Source organism: Gallinula chloropus, assembly GCF_964237585.1.
Source record: "Gallinula chloropus genome assembly, chromosome: 2".
In the NCBI taxonomy this organism is placed as follows: Eukaryota; Metazoa; Chordata; class Aves; order Gruiformes; family Rallidae; genus Gallinula; species Gallinula chloropus.
This window is the reverse complement of record NC_140086.1, coordinates 162,020,741-162,032,125: the sequence shown is the minus strand read 5'-3', so window position 1 is coordinate 162,032,125 and position 11,385 is coordinate 162,020,741. Positions and strand designations below refer to the sequence as shown.

Here is an 11,385-nt window from a genome sequence, read left to right as displayed (position 1 = left end):
TGGACTTGTCCAGCTGCTTTTGAATGCATGCATAGTATTCTCACAGCAACAATAATCTCTTGTGGCAGTGAGTTCTTTGGCTTAATGGTGAGGTTGGATGTCTTGCCCTTTGTCCTGAGCTGGCCCCATGGCTTGAGGGTAGACGTGGTTGTGCTGTGCTCCTCCACATGTTTGCTGTGACCTGAACCTGCACTGACCAAAAAGCCTGAGGGTCTTTGTTCAGGGTGGGAAACTTGATGGGTGCCCACCTACTTTCATTGCTGTCTTTCTCAGCAGTTTCCCACTGGTAAGGAATATGTTGAACCAGGTCTTGCCTAGTTCCTTGACATGTTCTCTGTATCCCATGCTAAAGCCAAATTCAAGTAACTTCTACCTCTCTTCTCTCCCCTCTTTGTATGCTTTGAAGGGCTGTCTCAGAACAGATAATTCAACTTTCATTCTGCCCTATTTCTTCCCAATTACCTCTTAACTCATTGTGTGTTTCCCTCTGCTTATGAGGCAGCTCCAGTAGCTTGAACGTTAATTCATGCTGAGTCGTCACCATCTGAAGCTTGATGAGAGCAGAATTTGAATGGGAGAATTTGCTCCAGCCTGTTGGTGTTGGTTAAACAAAGCCTGGAATTGTGTTTTTCCACATGACAGGATGGTCTTTGTGCCAGCCTGAATGCAGACTCAGCTGGAGTGTGACACGTGAGGGGGGGGGGGGGGGGGGATGTCCTTTGGAATCATAATTAGGATGCATGAGGATACTTGGCCTCCAGAGAAAAGCAGCAAAGGTTGGGAGAGAAAGGAGAGCAATGTCTTAATGCTGGCCACCAGACTCTTTTCCCCCCGTGGCTGGAGGGGCTCCTGGGTTTATGGACTCTGAACTGGCTCTGCTGATTGAATGAGGAGATCCCACCCTGCTTCTGGGCATGTTTATGTCTTGGTATGTTGAACTGTACTGGGGAACAAACTCAGGTTAAAAAGTAATCTGGCAAAGAGGGACAGGGTCCATGGTCTGAGCTCAAACAAATCTTTCCTCTCCCCTTGCATCCCTGAAGACCTTAATGCTAATCCACTTTCCCCCACTATTTTTTATCATATTAATAATACCTATACAGGTGCTGAGCTGATCAAGGGGAGGACATAGGTCTCTGTTCCTTCTGGGTTAAGGTCCTGAGATTTGTCTATGTCACTCACTGTGAAGTGACACAAAGTGCTGGCCTATCCTGACTCAATCTAATAAACTTTTCATGCTCATCTGCTAATTTCTGAGGGCGAAACTCCCTACTGGCAGGTTTTGTGCAGAACTATATTGTTCTGCCCTGTAACATGCACCTTTTAGAGCTGCTTGAGGAAAGTTGTAATGCTTTTGCAGAGGGTGAGTGAGTGGTTAACAGCAGAAGAGGAACTCTGGGACTCTAGAAGACAGCCTGGAAAGGAGAGAGTTTTAAATTTCAAATGTTTCAGGCTGCTGCAAACAGCATTTACCAGTCCTAGTGTAAGTGCCCATGATCTATATTGCATCCTTAGATGCTTTATTTAGAAATAATACCATTACTGGAATGAATGTAATTGACCTAGAGAGTGAAAAGCATTATCTGAGGAAGAGTTTCAGGTTCACCCTGGCAGAGAAGTATCTTTTAGTACCTCTTGGCTTCAATTTGGAGCATTTTTTTTTTATTTACTTCTGAACTAGAGCTTGGATTAAAGCAGTTTTATCCCTGCTTCTGCAAAGATAATGTGCTCTACATGGGCTGCAGTAGGAAGGTACCTCTTCAGCTACATGGCAGCAATGACTTGACTGCCTCTCAATGGGCAGGGGAGGGAGAACTTGGCATGTTTGAGGACTATGTGAGAGAGTAACTGACTGGACTAATTTCTGAGGCAGTCAGCAGTAGAAAAATCATGAACTGCAAGGATGGATGAGATAGCAAGCCTTGCAAAGGTGCAGTGCCCTTTAGGATGGCTGATGCAGGCAAAGAGAAGACTTGAAGGAGAGGAGGCACTGCAACAAACATGGATTGGATATTAGGAAAAACTTCTTCATCAAAAGGCTTGTCAAGTACTGGAACAAGCTGTCCAGAGAGGTGGTGCAGTCACCATCCTTGTAGGTGTCTGAAACACATGTAGATCTGGCACTCTGGGACATGGTTTAGTAGATACAGTGGTGTTGGGTTTAGTAGATGTAGTGGCATTGGTTTGATGGTTGGAATTGATGATCTTAGAGGTCTTTACCAACCTTAAAAATTCTCTGGTTCTATGGCTGTGGCATTTATATCCCAGGGGGGTGTAGTATTAAATGCCCCAAGCACTTCCTAAATCTGGTGCTGTTGACAACTGGTTTCTCCCACCCGAGAAGTAATTTTGTTGACTGATAATCTTCTGCACAGAGGGGGAATCACAAGAGGAAGATGGAAAATGGAACAGTCCTGTGGATGTCCACTTTGTTCCTTAATGTGTAGAGGCTGGCATGATTGCTTGACTAAACGTGTGTTTCCATGAGACACTTTGTGTCACATCTCAAATGGATGGGGCTTTCCAGGCTCCTTCCTGGTGGAAGAGCTGCCTCAGCTCTTACAGACTTCAAGTAGAAAGGGGTTCTAAGCAAAGCTAAAAATGTTTATTTCCTTGTTTTCCTATCTGTTCCACCTACCTTTTGGGCATATTTCTTGAAACCTGTTATAACAACCTGTTGTGGCTCCTCCAAGATGTGTATTTTTTCTTTCCAAAATGTGCATTCATCAGCTTTGGACAGACCCTATTGAAGATGAATGTTCCTCCAGATGACTTAGGCTGCTCCCATATACTGGATGCTCAGCAGCTGCTTAGGTTGGTATTAGTTGAGGCATCACCCTTTTTTCTATCCCCATTGTCATGCTCATTGGACAGGCCAAGACTGTGACGAACCACACAGATCTGGTGACTTCTAGAGAAGCTGTTTCTCAAGCTCTTTTTCCTGTTTCTACATGAATACTACTGTGTGGCCCTTCTCTAATTACAGGCTTGTGCTGCCCAGCTTTCTTGTAGCTTCATTTAGGGAGAAGAAACAGATATGTCTCATACCTTGGAAAACGTTCTTGCAGGGAGATGATGTCATTTCTTCTGGGAGCCTGAAGCAGACTGATGGCTCTTTTGCTTTGCCAGTGGAAGTCTCTGTCCATCCTCAGACTTCCTGGTTTTGCATGTGAAAGCACGTGCTGTTGGGCTATGCACAGCTAGAAGACCTTTCCTTGGAGGTGCACTACCTCCAATTCTGGTTGCCCAGGAATGCACTATCTTCAGAGGTCTTCACTCCCTGGTAGTAGAGCCATCCACAAAGAGCAGACTCAAACCATGTGAAGAAGCTCCAGAGAGGCTTGCTCAAGCCTGCCTTGCCATTCATGGAGCTAACACAGAATTACAAAATGCCTGAGTCATGCAAAAGCTGGGTCCAAGCAGGGGGAAGACAACATGTGGCAGCCCCAGGTTTCTCTTCAGTGGTCCCATCACCCAGCAGCACTGCAGTTGGAGTCAGATTTTGACATGCATGGATGCATGACATAACCTTCACGTGCCCTGGGACAGCCTCAATTGTTTCCTTTGCCCTCTGCTTTGCCTCAGTGGGCTGGAACAAGCATTCAGATCTTCTTTCAGACTGATGGGGAAAGCCTGGAAATGGTGGTTGAAACTCACACTCACCTTCTTGGGTGATGTGATGTGGCAACTTGGAGCTTTTTGTGGTGCCAGAAGGGCTGTTTTGAAACCTGGCTGGTGCTGCTCACCCATTCAGCAAATGAGCTCTGACTCTCCTGTCCTCACCAGAGGGAGCCCACAAATTTTCACAAGAAGGGTGAAGACCCCAGCTGCTAAAAAGAAGAAAACAAACCCAAAACCCACCCAAACACCACCAACCCCAACACAAAACGCTGTGCTAGCTCCATCTACGTTTTGCAGAGTCAGTTTGGGTGTCTCTACAGTGTAGCTACTACAAGAGTTTCTCAGCCTGTGTGCTGCACCATGGGAATACTACAGGGTCATCCATGTATGGTTTGAGGTCAGGTGCCCATTGGGTAGAGGGCTTTCAACAAATAAGGATTGCAGATGGGCAGGAGGCAGAGTTTGGGATCAGCTTGTGGTTGGAAGTGGCAGCCCTGTGTCTGGATCAATAGGTCACCTTGGACATAGACAGTTATTTCTTCCAAGTGACCATTACAGAAGTAACTAATTAACACTTGGGCTGGGGCAGTGATGTTCCCATGGTGTTGCATATGTGCTCCTCAGCCTTGAAGGAGGTTCCTCAGCCTCCTGCCTCTGCTCATGAAGTGTCCTGGTGCTGTGAAGCCAGCCTGTTGGTCTCTGTACCTTGGGTTTGAGTCATTTGGTTTACATTAAGCCATCTGTATGTAATAAATGGGTGGTGCTTCTGGCTGTTTTGATAAGAGTTTGGGGAAGACTTCCTGAGTTTGGCATCTAACACCCATTCTTTTTGTTTTGCACAGGATAAAATGCTTTCTTGCAGAATTAGATGAGGACCAGGTGTAGAACAAGCCCCTCTCACCAGTGAGCAATCTGAAATGATGGGATCATCTCCCTTTCTCCAAAATTAGACAAAGTAGACTTAAATACAAAAAAACCCTCAACGAAGTCCCCACCAGGTTGTTATTCAGTGACCCTAATAATGACCTACTGTTCTGTTGAAGCATCTGAAACTTCAATGCTGTCACATACCCAACCTGCTTTTACTCCCTGATTAAGCAAGCTACTTAGGTGTAGAAATTTCTAACAAGCTTGAGTGCTCTCTAGGACCTGGGAGAAACAGCTTTATCTTTGTGCCTACAAGACAGAGGATTAAGGGGTGGCAAATAACCCCACCTTTTAGATCTATCCTGTCCTCTTGGTGCTCTGGGGTGAGAGTTGTCTGGCTGCTCTTTTGTTTTGCTTTTTTTTTTTTTCCTGGATCAGTTTCCTTCCCTGGGAGGGGCCAGGAGGAGTTTGGATTGCAGTGTGTTGACCTTTTGCCATGCCTAGAGCTTGCTCTTGGGATGAGGTGCTGGTGTTCCTGCAAAAAAACAGCCTTGTGGCTGTGCAGACCTTGATGATGTATGAAAACTTGCAAACTTAATGAGATTATGGGCTTTTTCTTAATGTTTCCCATTTTTCAGACAAATGAAATTTAAGAGGCAGCGGTTACTAAGGAGAAAATATTGTCATTCATCTGTGTAGTCAGTTGTGTCTGGATCTGAGCAACCACTTAAAACCAGGCTAGCTAGCCATCCAAGCTGCATAGTGTCATCTTCTATTACTCCAATTCAGCCCAAGCTCCAGGATGACTTGGAAAAGGAATTCCTAAGATGAATTTGGTGACTTCAAGGGGCTCAAACCTCTTTTCTAGTCAAGAATTCACCCACATGTGAAACTAAAAACTGAGACTTTCCCACCTAACTTAGTCACCCCAGCTGAGTGACCTTTTTATAGCCCATGCTGAGATGTTTGAGGCATTTCTTTCCATGAAATACAAACTAGGGTTAGGCTTCTGTGTCTGAGCTCCCAGCTTCTCAACACAAAGAGAATGAATCTCACTTATTGTAGCAAGCAGGGTAGAGTTCAGGATGTCTTGGAGTAAGCCACCAGGAGGTAGTCTGGGTTTAGCTCTTCCTGGAAACAGTGTAAAAAGACTAATTACGTCTCTATTAATAAATAAATTAGGTCTAGTCCTATTGACAAATGATTATTGCATAGCCTAACTTTTATTTACCTCCCAAAACAGCACAGCTGTGGGCAAGGAACCTATTTCACATGGCTCCTGGACCATTGTTGAGCCTTATCTGGGACAGGTGCTAGTTGGAACACATCAAAACTGTGCCAAAGTCTCTGCCACCAGTTTAGCAATGGAAATCTTTGGAGCACAATTCTGTATCCTTGTTTGCTCACTATTGCAAGCTGAGCCTGTGAGTGTGCAGTGAAACCAGAAATCAGGCTAAGGATAAAACACAGACAAGCAATATTCAGTCCCTTTGGTTTGCTGTTTTGCTTCACAAAGTTAAAAGCATCTCAGAGTGTTGCATGTTTTATCTCCATTGGTAATATTAGTTGATTCTGCCCATGGTATCTTCACCACCTGGCCTTTTTCCAAGTAGTCTTATGACATCCTATTAGGGTGAGAGGAGCCACGAAGGTGCTCAGAGGGCTGGAGCACCTCTCCTATGAAGAGAGGCTGAGGGATCTGGGCTGGTTCAGCCTGGAGAAGAGAAGGCTGCTGGGGAATCTCATTGCAACCTTCCCATCCCTGAAGGGCCCCCAGGAACAGGAGGGGAATCAGCTCTTGGGAAGGGCAGAGACTGGCAGGACAAGGGGGCTGGAGTGAAGCTGGAGGAGGGAAGGGGGAGAGGAGAGACTGGGGGGAAGTTCTGTGCAGAGAGAGTGGTGAGGGGCTGGAAGGGGCTGCCCAGAGAGGGGGTGGGTGCCCCGTCCCTGGGGATGTTCCAGGCCAGGTTGGCTGGGGCCCTGGGCAACCTTGTGTAGCTCCAGGCCTGGAGGTTGGTGGCCCTGCCTGTGGCAGGGGGTTGGAGCTCTGGGACCCTTGGGGTCCCTTCCAACCCAGACCATTTTATGATTAGCAGGCTGTGATCTTTTTCTCTGATGCATTTCTTTCAGGGGGCAAGGCTGGGAAGGAGGAAGCTGCAGGAGTTTGCTCACATGGGCAGCACTTTAGGAGAGGAGAAAAAAAAACAAGGCAGCAAAGCCACTTCCACTTTAGGCAAGCTTTCCTTTTTGATGCAGCAGTTGTGACACATAGTCAGCAGTGCAGTGCCCTCCCCAGAAAGGAGTAACACCAGACATCTGTTCCTCTGAAGGGCTGGATGTTTGGCCATGGCAGGGATGCCTCTGCAGCTCCGGACAATAGCCTTCAGTGCCAAACGGTGCAGGCTGAGGCACCTTGGAAGAAAGCTGGTGAGAGAGGTGGGAAGAGAGGCTCTGTTTCAGCTATTGCTGCCTTGTACTTCATGGATTTTTCTTTCTGGGAGAATGAAACCTGGCACTAAGCAGGATTAACGCTTATCAAGATGCTTAGGGCCTTTCCATCCTCTGGAAGAGGAGGTGGTGTGGTCCACCTGAGAAGATCATCAATTTGGGGCATCAGGAAAGTGGGCTGCATACTTGGTGGTCTTCTGAGACACCAGGTCATGTTGGCTTATGGGGCTTCTGTTTCCTCTTCTGACACTTCCAAATGTTTTTCCAGTGGACAGCAGTTACACCTGTGTCTGCTAAGAGCAGGAAAGGCTGTTTGTTTGCAATGAGGATGGAAACCTTGGCAGATTTGCTCAGGGAGTTTATCTGTGCTTTCTGTGTTGTCTCCAGGACATGTGCACGGCTGAAGCAACAGCATCTCTGCTCCAGGCAGAAGAAACCTTCTCAGCATGCCTGGCAAGGATAGATGCCCTCATCCTCAAGCCTCTGCTCCAGGCAGGTAGGTCAGAGAAGACAGCTTTTGTGTCTGTAGTTCTTGGCTTCAGTCACTGGCACACCTACGAAGGGATTTACAATTGAAGCTCCATGGCTGAGGACTTGCTGGAGGCTGGTTTGCTGGAGTGAGTGGTATGTAGAGATGTTTCATTTAAGATAGTGAGCTCTTTAAGAAGCTTATGTACTTTCACTTGAGCCCAGGACTGTGGTTCCTGGGTCTTTTTAGAGGTTAATCCGGATAGTATTAGTGTCAGCCTGTACACCTGCTCCAAGGCTTGCTTCCAGCACGGTGTGTTGGGAATCCAAACCACATCCCACACATGTGCCACCCCTAAACTGTGCCTGTTCTGCCTCCCTGCTCTCAGTCATGCCCATCTTTGAAGGGAAAACTTGTGGGTGCAGGTTCTGAGCTGGCAGGAAATCAGAGCAGCTCAATTGAAATAACAAATCTGTATAAATATTCACAAGCCTGTCTGGCCAAAAGCAGGGCAACTGGATTAGACCCCGTAGGGTGGTTCCCTCTCATGTCACCACCTTTCTGGTTGAGCCTTCAAAGAGACTGGGAACTTTCCTCTGGTGCTGGTGTCTGAGCTGGGGCTGAGCCTTAGCAGGCTGCCCTGGCCACACAGCCCACAGCAATGGGAAGGACAAAGCCTTAGTATTGGGGGTTGGAACTCTTATGATCCTTGGGGTCCCTTCCAACCCATACCATTCTATGATTAGCATGGACATCCTATGCAGTGGCTCACAGGGCTACAACCCTAAATAATCACAATCTCCTTCCTCCCTGGCATTGTCATAATATATGTGCTTTACCCTGAGAAATAGGGCTGAGGATTAAATGTTTCCTATGAGATTTCTTGGAGGGAAGGCTTTCTGGTAAACTTGTTCCCTCATCTTTTCCTCAAAGAGCCTAGTGACCAGAAGGGAAAGGAGAACTTTAAGCTCTTCCTCCTCCTGAATGATCGATTTCAAGCTCTTTGGAACCTCACAGAAGAAAATTACCGGATACTGAAACAAAAATATAGCACCTCTGAGTCATGCTGCATCCAGGACATTTACACTGTCTGGAAAGGAGACCTATTTCTAAGCCTCTACATCCAGTAAGTAAAGAAGCATTTGGGGACCAAATTTATCAGCTTGGCTAGTAGGTTGCTGCAATTAATTTGTGTACTTAATTTGTTCAGTCCTGTCTACTAGTGTTTGGTCATGGGGTGAGGGGAATGGTTGCATTCAGGGCTGAAAAGAAGTGTTACAGAATGTGACATCTGTGCTGACAGCAAAATAAGTGGATTTTTCTTCTTTTTGTAGCTGTAGTTATGCTTTTAAGTGGCAAAATTTTTTTAATTGCAAGTATAGTTTTGAGGTTTTCAAATGTATCTTTAAAAAACCAGGAAGAGGATGGGGGTAGAATTTGTGCCTGGGTAACTTAGGAGGGTGAAGGTTACACTGTCTATAAACAGAAAGGGATGCACAAGCAGGTTTAAAGAAGTCATATGAATGAGTAGAGAAGATGTCACTCCACAGAGTTCACATTATGTGTTTGTGCCACATTTCTACCCCTCTGGCAAGGATTAGGGTAGCAGGTGATGGATGTAGCGTGATGGGAAAAGCACCCTGCCCCGTTGCTGTTTCAGGAATGAATTCCATCTGCTCCCCATCTGCCTGCCACCCAAAAATGTAATGTTTAAAAAGCACTGTAGCCTGTGTAACCTGTGATGTCCCTAGCATGAAAAATGGTTTATGGGCATCTGAGATGACACACAGAGCAGAGAGTGTTCAGTCCTCTAGTCATCACGACGACCAAGCCTTTGGCAGATGGGTTTGTACTGTCTGTGCAGCTTGGTACCCACACAGGGAGGAGAGATGGGCACGCTGGCTCCTCAACTCTCCTGTTCATTTAGTCTTGGTTTTGGTGGGTTTTATGCACGTGGAGGGAGGAGGAAGGACAGATGGATGGACTACTTTGTTTTGGTTTTACTTGGACCTTCTATCAGAAGAGGGGTGGCCAGCAGGGACAGGGAGGGGATTGCCCCTCTCTGCTCTGCCCTCCCCAGCTGGAGTCCTGTGGCCAGAGCTGGGGCCCAACACAAGGAAGATGTGGGGCTGTTGGAGAGGGGTCAGAGGAGCCCCGGAGATGCTCAGAGGGCTGGAGCAGCTCCCCTAGGGAGAGAGGCTGAGGGAGCTGGGCTGGGTCAGCCTGGAGAAGAGAAGGCTGTGGGGAGACCTCAGTGCAGCCTCCCCGTCCCTGAAGGGACCCCAGGAACAGGAGGGGAATCAGCTCTTGGGAAGGGCAGAGACTGGCAGGACAAGGGGCTGGAGTGAAGCTGGAGGAGGGAAGGGGGAGAGGAGAGACTGGGGGGAAGTTCTGTGCAGAGAGAGTGGTGAGGGGCTGGAAGGGGCTGCCCAGAGAGGGGGTGGGTGCCCCATCCCTGGGGGTGTTCCAGGCCAGGTTGGCTGGGGCCCTGGGCACCCTTGTGTAGCTCCAGGCCTGGAGGTTGGTGTCCCTGCCTGTGGCAGGGGGTTGGAGCTCTGGGATCCTTGGGGTTCCTTCCAACCCAGCCCATTCTATGATTCTGTAACATCATTTTAGAAAGTGGTGCACAACAAAACCTGCCTTTACATGGATGGAGTTTGGAGCTATGGGTGCTCTTCATTTGGAAACTGATTCAGGGAATTAAAGTAGGTTTCTCTTTTAAAAAGGCAGATAAAAGAGGAAAACTTGTGCTGAGGTTTCAGGTAACACAAAGGAGCGGTTCATCTTGAGCTCTCATTTCCCCTCACTTTGAAATTAAAGCCTTTTTTGTGTGTTTGGCATCATAAAGAAAGAGTTACTTCCTACCTGCCCACCTCTGCTGACTCACTCTGTGCAGTCCTGACACTGCAGCCTCACCCTTATTGGAGTGATGCAGGACTTAGCAAAGCCCCCTCTCCAGTGGCTTGAAAATCAGCAGTAAATACATGGCTCTGAAAGATGTAACGTTAATTAATCTGGACAGAAGGCATGATTTAGCAGTCTCTCTTCCAGTAGTGATTTTGGGCAACTGCTGACTAAACATGGCTCGATCTCCCTCTAGTGTGAGATGAGATACATTGACATGGGACACCTTGACTTTGCCATCAATAATGCAGACCTGATACATGAATTTCTGCTGGCTGAAGGATTTGAAGCTGAAACCTGAAGCTCAGCCTCTGTAGACTTGCTTTTCAGGATAGTTGCACAAGTTTACTTCTGCTTCTGCTCAGTGCCAGGATGATTTCAGCTTCCTGTGATGAGACTAGTGCTGAAGTCAACAAGGCAGTTCAACCAAGGAGCTGGGAAAGGGGGTGAAAGGGGGGAGAGCCAAGGTGAGACATACATTATCTGTGCTTCTCTCTGCCTCCCTTGGGAAGATAGACCCGACTTGTTCAAATAAACTTCTTCCTTTTTATTGCTTAAACTCTGTAGCTAATGTGCATCTCTAACTCAGCTCCTGCTTCTCTGTTTTTGTTCCATTTTTCCCCCCACCACCAGATATTTCGTCACTTTTGCAAACTACGTTGTGGTCCACGGCTTTGAACATGCCACAAAGAGCAAAAGGTCAGTGAAAAAGGGCTGCAGAATGCTTGTTGAAAGGGCTGATAGGAACACAGGGATGTTGTGTGGGTTAAGACACTAAACCTGCTCTGAGTGCTGCACCTCTGTGGTCTCAGTTTCTCCTCTGAATTGGCCATAGTGGCCACTCCTGACCTCATCTGAGACCATGGCAATAGCTATTGGAAGGTTTTCTCTATGAATCTCTCTCTCCATCTCTTTTTAGCCCTGCACAACTCCTTTTGTAGGAGAGGAAGCCTGTGAAATTTGGAATTTTGGGGGGGTTGAGGTAAGGGTGGGACTGGAGAAGAGGTAGTGTGGGAATCCATCAGGATGTTTCCAGTGTTTGGTTAGAGTTTCATGGAAACAGCAAGTGAAGACAT

The 11,385-nt window shown here is 47.2% G+C and overlaps 1 protein-coding gene across 1 annotated transcript in view; it reads left to right on the top strand.

Annotated features, from left to right (window-relative positions):
• Positions 1-6,834: 6,834 nt before the first annotated feature.
• Positions 6,835-11,385, top strand: part of ALS2CL (ALS2 C-terminal like) — a gene marked incomplete at its 5' end in the record, with an annotated part of 31,243 nt that continues 26,692 nt past the window's right edge. The window contains 4 exons of the mRNA XM_084260056.1: positions 6,835-6,915; positions 7,324-7,432; positions 8,339-8,531; positions 10,943-11,008. Coding sequence (XP_084116182.1) covers positions 6,835-6,915; positions 7,324-7,432; positions 8,339-8,531; positions 10,943-11,008 — 449 coding nt within the window. The remainder of the gene's footprint in view (positions 6,916-7,323; positions 7,433-8,338; positions 8,532-10,942; positions 11,009-11,385) is intronic.